General features: G+C 43.6%; 1 protein-coding gene across 1 annotated transcript in view; it reads right to left on the bottom strand.

Annotated features, from left to right (window-relative positions):
- Positions 1-15,753, bottom strand: part of PSMB2 (proteasome 20S subunit beta 2) — a 42,756-nt gene extending 27,003 nt beyond the window's left edge. Inside the window, exons 1-3 of the mRNA XM_003812572.6 lie at positions 14,872-15,753; positions 9,935-10,057; positions 4,896-4,966 (exon numbers count right to left, since the gene is read on the bottom strand). Coding sequence (XP_003812620.1) covers positions 4,896-4,966; positions 9,935-10,057; positions 14,872-14,962 — 285 coding nt within the window. The 5' untranslated portion in view covers positions 14,963-15,753. The remainder of the gene's footprint in view (positions 1-4,895; positions 4,967-9,934; positions 10,058-14,871) is intronic.
- Positions 15,754-18,157: the final 2,404 nt, after the last annotated feature.

Here is an 18,157-nt window from a genome sequence, read left to right as displayed (position 1 = left end):
TTATTGAGAAATTATCAGTCAAAGATTATTAGGCACTAGAAAATAAACTGCTTTATAGATCTGTAGTAAGTAACTTTAAAAAAAGTAACTTGTTATTTTAAGCAAGTACAGATGAAAACTCAAACCATAATAAAAATATGAATAGCATCAGTGTTCTAGAAACACTACTGAAGAACCAAAGGCAGAATAGTCAAATAATTATGGCACCATTATTTTAGCTTTGTCTGACCTGCTGTGTGACCTGGAGCTAGTCCCTTTGACACTTTATGCCTTTCACTTCATCTCAGTGATAGAGACTATCTTTCTCAGTGGAATAGTGAGTAGATTAAATTATTAAGCAAAATGCTTTGGGCAAAAATCACATGAATGTTAAATATTATGATTTACAAGCATTCATTTTCCTGACACTCCTGTGGGGTTAGGAAGTTATCTCCATTTCATAGATGAGTAAACAGGCACAGGGGGTGAGATCACATGGTAAGGCTCTATTTATTTAGTCCCTGTGGGAAGGGAATAACACACACCTTTAGCAACCTTATGAACTTTCCTAGCACATCCTACACAATCTTTAATGCATTCAATCCTTAACTTAGTATTGCATCTTTTAACATGCTGTCGATGAAATTGAGACAGCTCTAGAATAGCAACAAGGCTAGAATAAGTAAGAAGGAACAATGCTGTATGCTTTGGGAAAAAGTCATAGAAAAACACAGGTAAGTACGCCAGGTACAGTGAGTGGCTCATTCCTATAATCCCAGCACCCTGAAAGGCCAAGGCCAGCAGACTGCTTGAGTCCAGGAGTTCAAGACCAGCCTGGGCCACATGGTGAAATCCTGCCTCCACTAAAAATACAAAAAATTAGCCAGATGTGGTGGTGCACACCTGTAGTCCCAGCTACTTGGGAGGCTGAGGTGGGAGAATCACCTGAACCCGGGAAGTTGAGGCTTCAGTAAGCTGAGATCACACCACTACACTCCAGCCTGGGCAACTGGAGTGAGACCCTGTCTCAAAAAAAAAAAAAGAAAAGAGAAAAAGAAAAAAAGAGAAACACAGATAAGCAATCTTGAGATAAAAATCCACATTACTGGCCAGGTGCGGTGGCTCGCGCCTGTAATCCCAGCACTTTGGGAGGCCAAGGCGGGCAGATCACCTGAGATCAGGAGTTCGAGACCAGCCTGACGCCTGACCAACATGGAGAAACCCCGTGTCTGCTAAAAATACAAAATTAGCTGGGCGTGGTGGTGCATGCCTGTAATCCCAGCTACTTGGGAAATGGAGGCAGGAGAATCACTTGAACCCAGGAGGCAGAGGTTCCAGTAGGCCAAGATTGTGCCATCGCACTCTAGTTTGGGCAACAAGAGTGAAACTCCATCTCAAAAAAATAAAAATAAAAAAATCTGAATTATTATTTTCAAAGTTCTACTTTCATTAACACATAGAGACTTTCAGTCACAGGTATTAAGTAATATGGTTTGTTACAAAAACACTTTGAAAAAACTAAACGTACTCTTACTATACGATCCAGCAATCACACTCCTTGGTATTTACGCAAAAAAAAAACTTATGTTCAAACAAAAACCTGCACATGGATGTGTACATTAGCTTTATTCATATTGCTAAAACTTGGAAGCAACCAAGATGTCCTTCAGTAGGTGAATGGATAAATAACCTGTAGTATATCTAGACAATGGAGTATTTTTCAATGTTAAAAAGAAATGATTTTAACCCGGGAGTCGGAGGTTGCGGTGAGCCAAGATCGCACCACTACACTCTAGCCTGGCGACAGAGCGAGACTCCATCTCAAAAAAAAGAAAAAAAGAAAATTGTGAGGACTGTGTGGTAGATAGAGCTCCCTCTCCCCTCTCCCCTCTCCCCTCTCCCCTCCCCCCTCCCCCCTCTCCCCTCTCCCCTCTCCCCTCTTTCCACGGTCTCCCTCTGATGCCGAGCCGAAGCTGGACGGTACTGCTGCCATCTCAGCTCACTGCAACCTCCCTGCCCGATTCTCCTGCCTCAGCCTGCCGAGTGCCTGCGATTGCAGGCGTGCGCCGCCACGCCTGACTGGTTTTCGTATTTTTTTGGTGGAGACGGGGTTTCGATGTGTCGGCTGGGCTGGTCTCCAGCTCCTAACCGCGAGTGATCCGCCAGCCTCGGCCTCCCGAGGTGCCGGGATTGCAGACGGAGTCTCGTTAACTCAGTGCTCAATGGCGCCCAGGCTGGAGTGCAGTGGCGTGATCTCGGCTCGCTACAACCACCTCCCAGCCGCCTGCCTTGGCCTCCCTAAGTGCCGAGATTGCAGCCTCTGCCTGGCAGCCACCCCGTCTGGGAAGTGAGGAGCGTCTCCGCCTGACTGCCCATCGTCTGGGATGTGAGGAGCCCCTCTGCCTGGCTGCCCAGTCTGGAAAGTGAGGAGCGTCTCTGCCCAGCCGCCATCCCATCTAGGAAGTGAGGAGCGCCTCTTCCCGGCCGCCATCACATCTGGGAAGTGAGGAGCGTCTCTGCCCGGCCGCCCATCGTCTGAGATGTGGGGAGCACCTCTGCCCTGCCGCCCCGTCCGGGATGTGAGGAGTGTCTCTGCCCGGCCGCCCTGTCTGAGAAGTGAGGAGACCCTCTGCCTGGCAACTGCCCCGTCTGAGAAGTGAGGAGCCCCTCCGCCCGGCAGCCACCCCGTCTGAGAAGTGAGGAGCGTCCTCCCTCCTCGTCTGGGAGGGAGGTGGGGGGGTCAGCCCCCCACCCGGCCAGCCGCCCCGTCCGGGAGGTGAGGGGCACCTCTGCCCGGCCGCCCCTACCGGGAAGTGAGGAGCCCCTCTGCCCGGCCAGCCGCCTCGTCCGGGAGGGAGGTGGGGGGGTCAGCCCCCCGCCTGGCCAGCCGCCCCATCCGGGAGGCGAGGGGTGCCTCTGCCCGGCCGCCCCTACTGGGAAGTGAGGAGCCCCTCTGCCCGGCCAGCCGCCCCCTCCAGGAGGGAGGTGGGGGGGTCAGCCCCCCGCCCGGCCAGCTGCCCCGTCCGGGAGGGAGGTGGGGGGGTCAGCCCCCCGCCCGGCCAGCCGCCCCGTCCGGGAGGGAGGTGGGAGGTCAGCCCCCCGCCCGGCCAGCCGCCCCGTCCGGGAGGGAGGTGGGGGGTCAGCCCCCCGCCCGGCCAGCCGCCCCGTCCGGGAGGGAGGTGGGGGGATCAGCCCCCCGCCCGGCCAGCCGCCCTGTCCGGGAGGTGAGGGGCGCCTCTGCCCGGCCGCCCCTACCGGGAAGTGAGGAGCCCCTCTGCCCAGCCAGCCGCCCCCTCCGGGAGGGAGGTGGGGGGGTCAGCCCCCCGCCGGGCCAGCCGCCCCGTCTGGGAAGTGAGGGGCGCCTCTGCCCAGCCGCCCCTACTGGGAAGTGAGGAGCCCCTCTGCCCGGCCAGCCGCCCTGTCCGGGAGGGAGGTGGGGGTCAGCCCCCCGCCCGGCCAGCCGCCCCGTCCGGGAGGGAGGTGGGGGGGGGTCAGCCCCCCGCCCGGCCAGCCGCCCCGTCTGGGAGGTGAGGGGCGCTTCTGCCCGGCCGCCCCTACTGGGAAGTGAGGAGCTCCTCTGCCCGGCCACCACCCCATCTGGGAGGTGTACTCAACAGCTCATTGAGAACGGGCCATGAAGACAATGGCGGTTTTGTGGAATAGAAAGGGGGGAAAGGTGGGGAAAAGATTGAGAAATCGGATGGTTGCTGTGTCTGTGTAGAAAGAGGAAGACATGGGAGACTTTTCATTTTGTTCTGTACTAAGAAAAATTCTTCTGCCTTGGGATCCTGTTGATCTGTGACCTTACCCCCAACCCTGTGCTCTCTGAAACATGTGCTGTATCCACTCAGGGTTGAATGGATTAAGGGCGGTGCAAGATGTGCTTTGTTAAACAGATGCTTGAAGGCAGCATGTTCGTTAAGAGTCATCACCACTCCTTAATCTCAAGTACCCAGGGACACAAACACTGCGGAAGGCCGCAGGGTCCTCTGCCTAGGAAAACCAGAGAACTTTGTTCACTTGTTTATCTGCTGACCTTCCCTCCACTATTGTCCTGTGACCCTGCCAAATCCCCCTCTGCGAGAAACACCCAAGAATGATCAATAAAAAAGAAAAAAAAAAAAAAAAAAAAGACTACTTTAAAAAAAAAAAAAAAAAAGAAATGAGCTATCAAGCCATGAAAAGACATAGGGTAACCTTAAATGTGTATTACCAAACAAAAGAAGCCAATCTGAAAAGGCTGCATAATCCATGATTCCAACTATATGACATGATGGGAAAGGCAAAACCATGGAGAAAGTAAAAAGATGAGTGGTTGTCAGGAGTTGCAGGGATGGGGAAGGATGAATAAGTAGAGTACAAAGGATTTTTAGGGCAGTGAAAATACTCTGTATCCTGTAATGGTAGATACATGTCATTATACATTTGTCCAAACCCATAACATCCACAACAGCAAAAGTAAACCCTAATGTAAACTATGGACCTGGGTGATTACTGTCAATGTAGGCTCATCATTTGTGACAATGTATCACCCTGGTGGAAGATGCTGATAATGGGGAATGCTATACATGTGGGTGAGGAGGAATGTGGGAAATCTTTATACTTCTCAATTTTGCTGTGAACCTAACACTGCTCTAAAAAATAGTTTTTAGGGGGAAAAAAAAGGGTAAGTTGTCACAGGCCTTCATATTGGTGTGTCCCAACCAATTCTCTGGGAATGAATATTTGCCCTTTGGGCTGTACCTATTAATAACAACTGTGCACAAAGACATTGGACTTAAGAATGAACAAGTAGCAACAGGAGGGGTTCTGGAAGGCCAAAAAAGGGCAAAAATACTACTCATGTATAATGAGAATATAAAAGAAGCACAAAGGATTTTTCTGCTCTATCTAACAATGTCTGATATATTACTTACCCGACTCCGAAGACAGTCAGCCAGGTTTCGGCGTGTGAAGTTAGCTGCTGCCGTGGGAGACAATTCATATCCTGGTAGAAGAGATGAAGAGTGATACTTAAAGTAAAGCAGAAGGAATAACAGTGCCCCAAATTATTCACTACCCCTGTTCCTAAAGCCCACCATCTTTTGTACACTCAGAGTAAACAAAGCATAGACTGAGGGGTACAATCCTACTCTAGTCCCTTTCCTCATGCAACAGCTATGAAATAGCTGGTTAGTACTGACAGCAATTCTTGGCCACAAACAGAACCAGTTCTATAGTGGAATGAAACTTCTAGCAGCCTTGCTTAAACTATTCATTCATCAACACACTGTGGTTTCTGCCGTAGAAGGAAAGGAACACGAATACACAAGAAGTGAAAAAAAAGAAAGACATCTTAGATGCCAATCTTTTAAAAGTTTATTTTAAAAAGGATATTGGGGGCCAGTCACAGTGGCTCATGCCTGTAATCCTAGAGCTTTGGGAAGCCAAGGTGGGAAGATCGCTTGAGCCCAGGAGTTTGAGACTAGCCTGGGCAACATAGTGAGACCCCCATCTCTAAAAAAAATTTTTTTAAAAATTTCTAGGCATGGTGGTACATGCCTGTAATCCCAGCTACTCAGGAGGCTAAGTGGAGAGGATCAATTGACCCCAGAAGTTCAAGTGAGTTATGATTGTGCCACTGCACTCCAGCATGGGTGACAGAGCAAGACCCTGTCTCTAAAAAAATGAAAACAGGAACAAAAAGGATATTGGGAAAAGAGAGGCTAGAAGTTAGGGCTACCTCAGAGTCATAGTTTATTAAAAAAATATTTTAAATGTAACTTTATTAAGAAGTATAATATGACTTTCAAAAGTATAAGCCACAGAAAAAGAACATTTCCATCATTCTGCAGTATTTTTAAAAATAGAGTATCTCAAGTGTTAAAACTTCAAAAATAAAAGTTGTCATACCAACAAAGGTACAACCCAGAGGAATAGCATCAGGTGTGCATGTAATAACGCATTCACTTTGGAGCTTAATCCCCCTGTAGAATGGGACCAGTGCCAAAAGGCACAAGAATGATCCATAACTCAGTGGGCCCACACAGAAAATGTCAGTATGGAAAGACACACAGCAGTGTGGTTAAGTAATTGCTTACAACATTTCAAATACCACTGTCAAATTAGGAGAGATTCAGATTCAAATCCTAACAAATATTTATTGAGCAGCAACTATGTTTCAGGGTCTATGCTGAGTGTTTTCACATGTATTATTGTACTTTATCCTCACAAGTCTATTAGTGCATATTAAATCATAATGAAAGCAATCCTTGGCCAGGCGCAGTGGCTCATGCCTGTAATCACAGCACTTTGGGAAGCTGAGGCAGGCAGATCACTTGAGCCCAGGAGTTTAAGACCATTCTGGGCAACATGATGAAACCCCGTCTCTACTAAAAATATAAAAATTAGCCAGGGGTGGTGGTGCACACCTGTTTTCCCAGGTAGTTGGGAGGCTGAGGTGGAAGGATCACCTGAGCCTGGGAAGTCGAGGCTGCAATGAGCCATGATTGTGCCACTGCACTCCAGCCCAGGCGACAGGAGTGAGACCCTGTCTCAACAACAACAACAAAAATAATAATAATAATTTAAAAAAAGAGGCCAGGCACAGTGGCTCACACCTGTAATCCCAGAACACTTTGGGAGGCCCAGGTGGGTGGATCACCTGGGGACAGGAGTTTAAGACCAGCCTGGCCACCATAGCGAAACTCTGTCTCTACTTAAAATACAAAAAATTAGCCAGGCATGGCGGTGCATGCCTGTAATCCCAACTACTCAGGAGGCTGAGGCACGGGAATCACTTGCACCCAGGAGCTGGAAGTTGCAGTAGGCTGAGACTGCACCAGTGCACTCCAATCTGAGCAACAGAACGAGACCCTGACTCAAAAAAGAAAAAAAAAAAAAAAGAAGGAACCTAGACAAGTGGGAATACTATTCAATTCTTTACTTAACCCCCTAAACACCACTAAAGATCTGACCATTATCCTAAAGGCAGAAAAGTCATGCCTGATTATCTGCATATAGATTTTCTCTTTCTTTCCCTTATTTTAGCTCAGTTCTTTAACTTATATAAGAATTACTATATAGAGTTACATACACAAAACTGTACTTGGCAGGTAATTTAAGGGTCTTTAAGGGCAATTTTAACCAAACACAGTTTTTGTCTGTGCACTGACTTTAGACCCTAAAACCCAATAACAAACAACTCTTGCTACTCTTGTTCACTCTTCTCCCTCTCTCAGGACAGCCAGTGAAGTCATACAGTACCTACTGGACTTCAGAAGCATTACTGACATACTTCATTTGTTATGCAGGCAAAAAGTGGAACCACTGGAAAAAAAAGCAGAATTCTTGAAATATTCTAAACCTGCATAAACCTAAGTACCATGTACTTTATGTTCCTGAATGTCAGGACTAAGCCTTATTCATCTTTGAATTCTCTTAAGTATTAAGCAGAATGCTTACCATAGAAGAGGCCCTCAAAAGTATTTATGGAATTGAATACAAATGCTAAATCCGCTGCCCAAAAAACTATGTGGATAGATCTTTGGTCATTTTACACATGCAAGTATATTCAAATTAACTTCCTTCATAGCTCCATATTATACCAGTGCAGTGTATAATGTTGTTATTGAACTGTGAAGTAAGTGGAAATAAGGTTTTCTCTGCCAGACCACCACTACAAACATTCCTGGATCAGAGGCCTAGTGGCTAGTATCGTTTGCTAGGGAGGTTTTCCCAGTGGATAAGAGTTCATTAGCCCCAGAGAGAGCTCACAAAATACTTCACAAAAGTCTTAATTATCTCTCTAGAAGGAAACCTACCAGAGAGTAAGGTAGAACCCTTTTATGGCACAGTAAATACTTATAGTTAGTTACACAATGCTTTACGTTTACAAAATATTTTCATATGTATTATTCATTAGAATTATAATTCATTTTAGAGATAAGGAAAATAAAGTCCCAGAGAAGATAAATGACTTATCACATAAAAAATAGTAAAGCCAAGGTTTACTTAGGTTTTTTGACGCTGAGATTCAGATTTTTTTGTTTCTTTGTTTTGAGACAGGGTCTCACTCTGTCGCACAGGCTGGAGTGCAGTGGCACTATCATGGCTCACTGAGACCTTGAACTCCTGGGCTCAAGCGATCTTCCCACTTCAGCTTCCTGAGTAGCTGGGACTATGGGTGTGCACCACTGCACCCAGGTAAATATTTTTATTTTTTATAGAGCCAGGGTCTTGCTTTGTTGCCTAGGCTGGTTTCAAACTCCTGACCTCAAGTGATCCTCCCATCTCAGCCTCTCAAAGTGCTGGGATTACAGGTGCTAGCCACTGTGCCTGGCCAGATTCAGATACTTTTAAACTCAAACCACATCCTCTGAAATATCTAACACTTAAAAAGTCTGATACTACCATCCCTACCTCCAAGATGGTGTTGGGTTTTTTTTTTTTTTTTGGTTGGTTTAAAAAATTTTTTTTTAGAGACAGAGTCTTGCTGCCTTCCAGAGTACAGTGGCACAATCATAACTCACTGCAGCCTCGACCTCCTGGGCTCAAACGATCTTCCTGCCTCAGCCTCCTGAGTAGCTAGGGCTATAGGTGCATGCCACCACACTCAGCTAATTTTTAAAAACTTTTTTGTAGAAGGCCGGGCGTGGTGGCTCACACCTGTAATCCCAGAACTTTGGGAGGCCGAGGTGGGCAGATCATCTGAGGTCATGAGTTTGAGACCAGCCTGACCAACATGGAGAAACCCTGTCTCTACTAAAAATACAAAATTAGCCAGGCGTGGTGGCACATGCCTGTAATCCCAGCTACTTGGGAGGCTGAGGCAGGAGGATCGCTTGAACCTGGAAGGCAGAGGTTGCGGTGAGCCGAGATCGTGCCACTGCACTCCAGCCTGGACAACAAGAGTGAAACTCCAACTCAAAAAAAAAAAAAAATTTTTTTTTTTTTGTAGAGATGAGGTGTCACTACATTGCTCAGGCTAGTCTTAAACTCCTGGTCTCAAGTGATCCTCCCACCTTGTCCTCCCCAATTGCTGGGATTACAGGCATGAGCCATCATACCAGGCCGATGGTGTTAGTTTTATCTATCAGCTATCAGTGTTACAACAGTTCTCTGCTCTAGGATTTTTGTAGAAAATCTTTTATGAAGGATTAGAATCTTTAGGGTCTAGACAACTTCTTAAACACAGAAAACTCTAATGAAAATATGGGCTGGGCGTGGTGGCTCACGCCTGTAATCCCAGCACTTTGGGAGGCCAAGGTGGGCAGATCACAAGGTCAAGAGATGGAGACCATCCTGGTCAACGTGGTGAAACCCTGTCTCTACTAAAAATACAAAAATTAGCTGGACGTGGTGGTGCGTGCCTGTAGTCCCATCTACTCAGGAGGCTGAGACAGGAGAATCACTTGAACCTGGGAGGCGGAGGTTGCAGTAAGCAGAGATCGCGCCATTGCACTCCAGCCTGGGCAACAGAGCGAGACTCCGTCTCAAAAAAAAAAAAAAAGAAAAAAAAAGAAAATATGACCACATAAGTCTTAAAGAATATTATTTTTCCGTTCAAATTTAAAGACAAACCAATTGTTATAGGCTGAATTTTGTCCACCAAAAATTCATATGTTGAAGTCTTAATCCCTAGTACTTTAGTATGTGACTGTATTTGGAGAAGGGATCCTTAAGAGGTTATTAAATTAAAATGAGTTCCTAATTCAATATGACTGGTATTCTTAGAAGAGAAAATTTGGATATAGTACAAAGAGAAAAATCATGTGAAGACACAGGGAGAAGATGGCCATCTGCAAGCCAACGAGAGAGGCCTCAGAAATCAACCCTGCCAACACCTTAATCTTTGACTTCTAACATCTAGAACTGTGAGAAAATACATTTCTGTTGTTTAAGCCACCCAGTCTGTGACTTTAGTAATGGCAGCCCTAGTAAACTCATATCAACTAAAACTCTAAGTCTTACCCACCATTTCGCATCTTATAAAGTTGCACGTTTTTCTGAATATATTCTGCAAACTGTACAGTGTCTCCAGCCTCTCCAACACACAGGAGTAATATCTTTTCACTCATCTTAAACATCTTGTCATGATCTGCTCAAAGAAGAAAACTGTGTTAGAAACTGCCTTAACAGACATTGACTGTCATTATTTATGTAACCATAAACAGGTTTATTAATCACTACAGTTGGCCTTCCATATCCATGGATTCTGAATCCACAATTCAACAAACTATGGATCAAAATTATTCAGAAAAAAAAAAATGGATGCTTGCATCTATCCTGAACATGTACTGACTTTTTTTCTGGTCATTATTCCCTAAACAATATGGTATAACAACTATTTACATAGCACTTATGTCATATTAAGTATTATAAATAATCTAGAGATGATTTGAAGTACACAGGAGTACCTGCATAGGTAATATGCAAATACTATACCATGTATATAATGGACTTTAAGCATCTATAGATTTGGGTATCTGCAGGGGTTCTGGAACCCAATCCCTACAGATACCAAGGGACGACTGTATATTGAATAATTTAACTAATTATTGCTTTTAGAAGATTTTAATAGGTAATGGTATCAATTTTTCTCTTTCACTCTTCATGTTAAACCATCAGCGTATTGTGTAATGCCAATTTCGGTTGGAGAATATACATGAAAGCTACCAATTGAAAATACAATTTAAAGCATTTAAAGGCATTTGAAATGCAAGGAACAGAACGACAGAAGAAACTGAAGGAATCCAGCCAATGGCGATTATCTTTAGGCTCATGATAACAAAGCCCTAAAATGTTTCCACAACTACAAATGTTAGTTATTATATTTATACACATACAAAAGCATATATGAAAAGGACTGGTGCTACAATTAAAATTAAGGAACCATCTCAAGAAAGAATAGAAAATCAACTGAGAATATTAATCACTTTAAAAAGTAAACAAATTCCATTTCCAAAGAAAAAGAGAAAATTAAAATGATTGCCAAAGCAAAAATTCTAGTGAATATTTTGACAGTAAGCTATTTAAAATACCTCACAAAAATCCTAATACTCTAATCTTATCTAGCTGAACCAGAGTCATTCAGATTAGATAGATAAATAAATATTCAGGTTACAGTTATTGCCTAAGGAAGAAAACTCCACATTCAGTCTGCAGCTTCAGAAAAGGCCTAAATCTTCCTATCTCACTCTCACTTTCACTTTTCATTTTTCAAATAGTGCTGAATAATCCTCCCTGGGAGACACGTTTCCTGTTTGAAAGCTTCTGAAATGTCAAAATCCTTTAATAGGATTTAAAGAACAAAATGCTACTGTCAAATACTTTACAAGTGTTTCCGAGTTGTAGATACCAGTAATATGGCTTCTTAGACTTGGAGGGAAAAAACACACAAAATGCACCTGTAGATAATATCAAATTGCCTCAAAACTCCTAAACAAACACACTTTTATTTGTTATGCAGGCTAGATTTAAAGATTGTTAGTTTGCAAACTTGTTAATAAAAGAAAAACATTCACTTATATTATCTATGCAAAGAAAAAGGAGCAGAAGGGTATATTCTAAGTGCTTGCCAGTGGTAAGAGTATGGGCAGTTTTCGTTTCCTTCTTTTTGCTTGTTGGTTTTTCCTAAAACTTCTATACTTAACATGCCTCACTTTTATAAGAAAGCATTATTCAATAAGTTCGCATTATTTTTATAATAAGAAAGAAGATATTTTTATTTGAAGGGGGAGCTTGTTTACAAAGAACTTATGTCACACTTAGAAGAAAGGCTAAAATTCTAGGCAGTAACCTGTTCAACTTTAAAATTAGCTTAATACAAGGCCAAAAATGTTTTTTAAACACTGAATATGTCCAATGAGTAGCAGAGGGCAACATATTTAATAAAAATACAAGAGATTGATACTTAGAGACCCCTGAGTTGTACAGGAAACTGCCTGTGTAGCTCTGGGGAATTTCTGATTCTTGACGAGGAACTTACAAGATCCACATACATGAAACAAATGGCCAACAAAAAGAACAACATTAGCATGTCATACTGTGGAAAACCAACTGAACTAGAATCCAAGAGACCTTGGTTATGATGTGGACTTGGCACTCTGAACTTCGGCAAATTACTTGTCCTCTCTAAGCCCCAGTTTCCAGATGTGTGAAATGTTATTTCCAAATGTGTGAAATGTTAATAATATGACTTACCTCTGTCTAACTCACAAGTGAGAAAAACTAATGAATTCTATACATGTCCAATATTATGATACTCAGTGTTAGATAATGTAGTTCGGATTATACATGCTATAGGAATTCAGAAAAGAGAGAATTCTGTGTGGGCTGGAGTACTCCGAGTAACTTAAAAGCAATTCTACATAGGCCAAGAGAAAAGAGACATGAAATGCGGCATATAAGCAAACCAAAAGTTATACCACTTAATAAGGTGGCAATCCACAGCAAATGTCTACTCTATAGTACCAAAATGTTTTTACAAAGTGACGTACTGGACAATTGATTGGAAGTTGTATTATCATTTTATACTTGGAGAAAGGAGTCCCAGAAGGTTACTATTTTTTCAGCATTCTTGCCTACTCTAAACAAGCTCCATCGTGAAATGAATGATTAGAAAAAAGTCATCATACGGCTGGGCATGGTGGCTCACGCCTGTAATCCCAGCACTTTGGGAGGCGGAGGCAGGTGGATCACCTGAGGTCAGGAGTTTGAGACCAGCCTGGCCAAACTGGTGAAACCCCGTTTCTACTAAAAATACAAAAATTAGCTGGGCATGGTGACGGGCGCCTATAATCCCAGCTACTTGGAAGGCCGAGGCAGGAGAATCGCTTGAACCCAGGAGGTGGAGGTTGCAGTGAGCCGAGATCGCGCCATTGCACTCCAGCCTGGGTGACAGAGCGAGACTCTGTCTCAAAAATAAATAAATAAAATAAATAAAAAAGTCATCATACAATACTAATTTCTATTATAATTTTTTATACCAGAAAAGACTATAGGGAAAATTGGAATGTGCAGAGTGCAACTATTTCCAATTATTTTTCAAGAACTAACTCAAATTCATCTTTCTCCCATACCATAGTTATCTTTCTTTTATTACTCTTAGGATTTGCTCTTGAACTCATTAATTTAAAAACCAACCTACTACTAACTAGTGATACTTCTTTTATTATATAAAATCATCTTGCAGCATTTATTTCCTTGTTTTCTTAATGTCTTGGACTCTTCTATGGGTTATAAGTAATATACTGCATCCCCTATAATGACTAAAAGTACTGTGTACATAAGTAGGCTTAAAGCACATTCTACTTTTCAATGTGATTTCACATACATTTGGGATGAAACAAAAGACCTGTAAAGGTAATGATTATTGTTCTACCTAGACATGACTTAATGCTAAAATCACTTGCTTGTCAAAGACCTTAGTATTCAAAATAATGAACAAATTTACTCTCAAAACAAATTCACTCCTTTGGAAGGACTGGCTTACAAACAAAACTTCTACAAACTAATCATAGAATTTCATAAAGTATAAGGTGCTATGTTAAGTGATTTACATTAATTCATTAACCTTTTGAGATAGGTGCTATTACATTACCACCTTATAGATGTTAGCTCTAGGGCACGGAGTTAGAGAAATTTGCTTAAGGTCACAAGTGGCAGAACCTGGGTTCAACCTATGCAGTGAGTCCAGACATTTTGCCCCTAAGTACTATACTATACTATACTATACTATACTATACTATACTATACTATACTATACCATACCATACTATCTCTCTATACTAAATTACTCAATACATAATTTTAAGAAGATTTTGGTTGTTTTTCTGCAGAATCTAAGTTTGTTTTCCTTAACTGATCAAAGACGTGCTACTGTTGAAAAAGTATTAAGCTTTGGTTCAGATGACTTAATGTTCATTTGACAAATATGTTTGGGCACCTACGTACACTTAGTATTATTAAGTACCTGCCTAGTGCTAAGGATTTGCACATAGCTCATTTACTCAATCCTCCCGACAAGTTTGTGAGTTTGGTATTGCTAATCTTAAAGATGAGGAAATCTGGGCACTGCGAAATAACTTATACAAACTCATAAAGCAAATAAATGACAGGGCTCCAATCTCTTAACTCCATTAACTACTTAAATATAAGGAAAACCTGGCAGCCATTGCTCTGGAAAACTGGAAAAGAAGAATCGGGAGCCAGGAAGAAGGAAAATGCCAAGCTTCTGGTCCCACAGTCTCACTCTCCCCAGGATCCCACCTTATGCCGCCAACAAACTAACCTCATTACTAGCGACACCAGGAAACTTATCAGAGATTCGGGGATCTAGAGAGCCAGGCTCTGGGCAGGCGCTTAAACATTTATAAACTGATTCCCTTTAGGCAACTCTCACCAAGCAAGAAGCATTTAGCGAAGGCCAGAGCAGAGCACTGACCCAGGAGCCCTGGAGGAGCAAATGCCAAGGTCCCAGACCTGTCTGCCTGTTTCGCCTGTAATCCCAGCACTTTGGAAGGCCGAGACGGGCGGATCTCCTGAGGTCGGGAGTTCGAGACCAGCCTGACCAATATGGAGAAATCCACATCTCTACTAATAATACAAAAATTAGCCAGGCGTGGTGGCGCATATCTGTTCCCAGCAACTCGGGAGGCTGAGGCACGAGAATCGCTTGAACCCGGGAGACAGAGACTGTGCTAAGCCGAGATCGCGCCATTGCACTCCGGCCTGGACAACAAGAGCGAAACCCCATCTCGAAAAAAAAAATAAGTAAATAAAATAAGTACGGGCAGGGCAGGCCGGCTTCCATCTCTCAGATCCTCCCTGGTACTTATTCAACCCCCGACAAACTCCTTCTGGCCGCTCCTACACCCCAGGCCTGGCCGGGCCTCCCCTGCTTCCTCTCACCGTCCTTCATCTGGACAATATTGCTGGCGGCCACCCGGTCGGAGGCGACAAGAACATAGTCGGGGCCTTGGATACCAATGAGGTACTCCATGGTGGCGGAAGGCCAGGGGCTGCAGGTCCGACACAGCACGAGACTCGCCCGCTTCCAGGTCTCACCGGTGAGACAGCACCTCAGAGCGAAGATTGGCGCGACGCCTGCAGCACAACTTCCACGGCGCTCTCGGATGACGTACAACTGTCGCGAGAGGTTGCAAAGCGGGCGCGGCAACGGGTGCTTTATGTTCAGTGCTTGTCTCTGGGATCGTACCGGTCTCCTCCGGAGCAGGCTGTGCAGGTCTTGCCTTATGTGACGCCCAGTTTCTCTGTCTACACACTAAGATTTTAAAAGTCACTTTAGGATAAAATCACGCAGTGTATGTAAGGTGCCGAGCACGTGTGGGTGTCAAAAAGGGGTAGGTCGCCAGGCAGCCGTTTCCCTACGTTGCTCGGTAAAATCTCCCCAGAAACCCCTTTCCTGCAAGCCAGATTGGAGAAAAATTAACTTGAGGGGAGCCTTACTTTCATCCTTCACAAAAATAGTATATGGTTGGATTAAAGATATAAGCATGGCCGGGCGCAGTGGCTCACGCCTGTAATCCCAGCACTTTGGGAGGCCAAGGCGAGCGGATCACCTGAGCTTGGGAGTTCGAGACCAGCCTGACCAACATGGAGAAACCCCGTCTCTACTAAAAATACAAAATTAGCGGGCGTGGTGGCGCATGCCTGTAGTCCCAGCTACTCTGGAGGCTGAGACAGAGAATCGCTTGATCCCTGGAGGCGGAGGTTGCGGTGAGCCGAGATCGCGCCATTGCACTCCAGCCTGGGCAATAAAAGCGAAACTCCGCCTCAAAAAAAAAAAAAAAAAAAAAAAAAGAGAGAGAGAGATACAAACATGGAAGAAAGAGTAGAAAAATATTTCTGTAATTTTTGGAAGAGATGTGTTTCTAAGCTTGACAGGGAACCCAGAAGCAATATGAGAAAAGACTTGACAGATTTGACTACATAAAATTACAAGTCTCTATGTGGTGAAAGTCATTATCATGCTCAACAGTAAATGTAAATTGGGAATGTTTCAATTGTAGAAATAGTTACTATTTTGGACCTTATAGACAGAAGAAAGGAAAAAGTTAATATCTATAACTTAAAAGATATTCCTACAAACCAATGGGAGGGGGGCCGGGTGAGACAATATCATTTTTAAAAGACCCGGCAGGGCACGGGGGCGGATCAAGAGGTCGGGAGTTCGAGAACAGCCTGGCCAATATGGTGAAACCCTGTCCCTACTAAAAATACAAAAAATTAGCTGGGTGTGGTGGCAGGCGCCTATACTACTCCGGAGGCTGAAGCAGGAGAATTGCTTGAACCTAGGAGGCGGAGATTGCAGTGAGCCGGGATAGCGCCCCTGCACTCCAGCCTGTGCAACAGAGAGACTCCATCTCAAAAATAAAAATAAAAATAAAAAAAGACCAAAGACTAAGAAAAACAATGCACAAAAGAAGCAACACGAATGGCCAATAAACATGAAAAGATCCTCAACCTTGATGGTAATTAGGAAAATGGGAAATAAGAAACAATGAGAAAGTATAAATTGGGGGTAAGGTTCTAAGTTGTACAACCTTTTTATAGAGAACAATTTTAATATCTGTTAAATATGAATAACCTTTTGAATATGTCCAAAAGAAATGTTTGTACACACAGTCCAAATATTTATGTACAGAGATACTCAGTGTTGCCAGGCGCAGTGGCTCACGCCAGTAATCCTAGCACTTTGGGAGGCCAAGACGAGCGGATCACGAGTTCAGGAGTTCGAGACCAGCCTGGCCAACATGGTGAAACCCCGTCTCTACTAAAAATACCAAAATTAGCTGGGCATGGTGGTGCGGCACCTGTAATCCCAGCTACTGGGGAGGCCGAGGCAAGAGAATCGCTTGAACCCAGGAGGCAGAGGTTGCAGTGAGCCAAGATCACACCATTACACTCCAGCCTGGGCAACAGAGCAAGACTGTCTCAAAAAAAAAAAAAAAAAAAGAGAGATATTTAGTGTTGCAGCACTACAACACAAAAGAGGACCAATTTACGTGTCTAAAAGTGGAGACATTGTTGGGCCGGGTGTGGTGGCTCATGCCTGTAATCCCATCACTTTGGGAGGCCAAGGTAGGTGGATCACGTGAGGTGAGGAGTTCGAGACCAGCCTGACCAACATGGTGAAACCCGGTCTCTACTAAATACAAAAAATTAGCCGGGCGAGGGGGCAGGCGTCTGTAATCCCAGCCACTCAAGAGGCTGAGGCAGGAGAATCGCTTGAACCTGGGAGGCGGAGGTTACAGTGAGCTGAGATCGTGCCACTGCACTCCAGTCTGGGCAACAAGGGCAAAACTCTGTCTCAAAAAAAAAAAAAAATGTAGTACAGTCACAGTGGAATATTGTGCACCCATAAAAAGAATGAGATGAAAATAAATATACCTATATATTCCATGGCCCAAGATACATTAAGTGAAAGTAAAAATCCTTTTTTATATGTAGCCTGATGCCATTTTGTTTAACTATGCATATTTGAATATGAATGGAAATACCTGTAAATACCTATTTACAGGTATTCTAGTGTCAAATTATTTGCAGTTATTACCCTGGTGAGTGTAATTTGAAGGGAGAACTTTCACTTTTTATTTTATACACATGGGTATTGTTTGAATGTTTTACAGTGCTCATGTACTATTTGTATTTTTTCTAATAGAAAAAAAACCAGCCATCCCTTTATATCTTGAAGCAATTCTGAAAAAAAGGTGAAATATTTCTTGATTGGGTTTCTGACATCCACAACTGAGTCTTCATACTAGCTTATTGAGAAATGGGAAACGAGTTGCAGTTGTATCTCCAAACACAACTATGCAATTCGTTTGTCTCTGCAGAAATTGTAATACTTACTTTATTCTTAATGTTTCTTCCAGCTCCCTGCTCATAAAGGAACACAGAGCCTGAGGAGTTTGAGGCAGCCTATCAATCATGGGATGGATGCCAGGGGCAAGTGAGGTCATTAAGTCAACCATCCACTATGAACACAGCTGCATCCATCACTCTAGAAAGATTGTTTTCTTAAATACCACTTGGAGGGGGTAGGTCTCTCTCTCTCTCTCTCATTCTCATTGTGTGTGTTTGTGTGTTTTTTTAATTGCAAAAAGTACATAGTTATACTATATATACACACATACACAAACAATATAGAAGAAACAAAGAGTTAAATACCTTT

The sequence above is a fragment of the Pan paniscus genome, chromosome 1, assembly GCF_029289425.2.
Source record: "Pan paniscus chromosome 1, NHGRI_mPanPan1-v2.0_pri, whole genome shotgun sequence".
In the NCBI taxonomy this organism is placed as follows: domain Eukaryota; kingdom Metazoa; phylum Chordata; class Mammalia; order Primates; family Hominidae; genus Pan; species Pan paniscus.
Note: the sequence above shows the minus strand (reverse complement) of the source record. Positions and strands in the feature narration are given on the sequence as shown.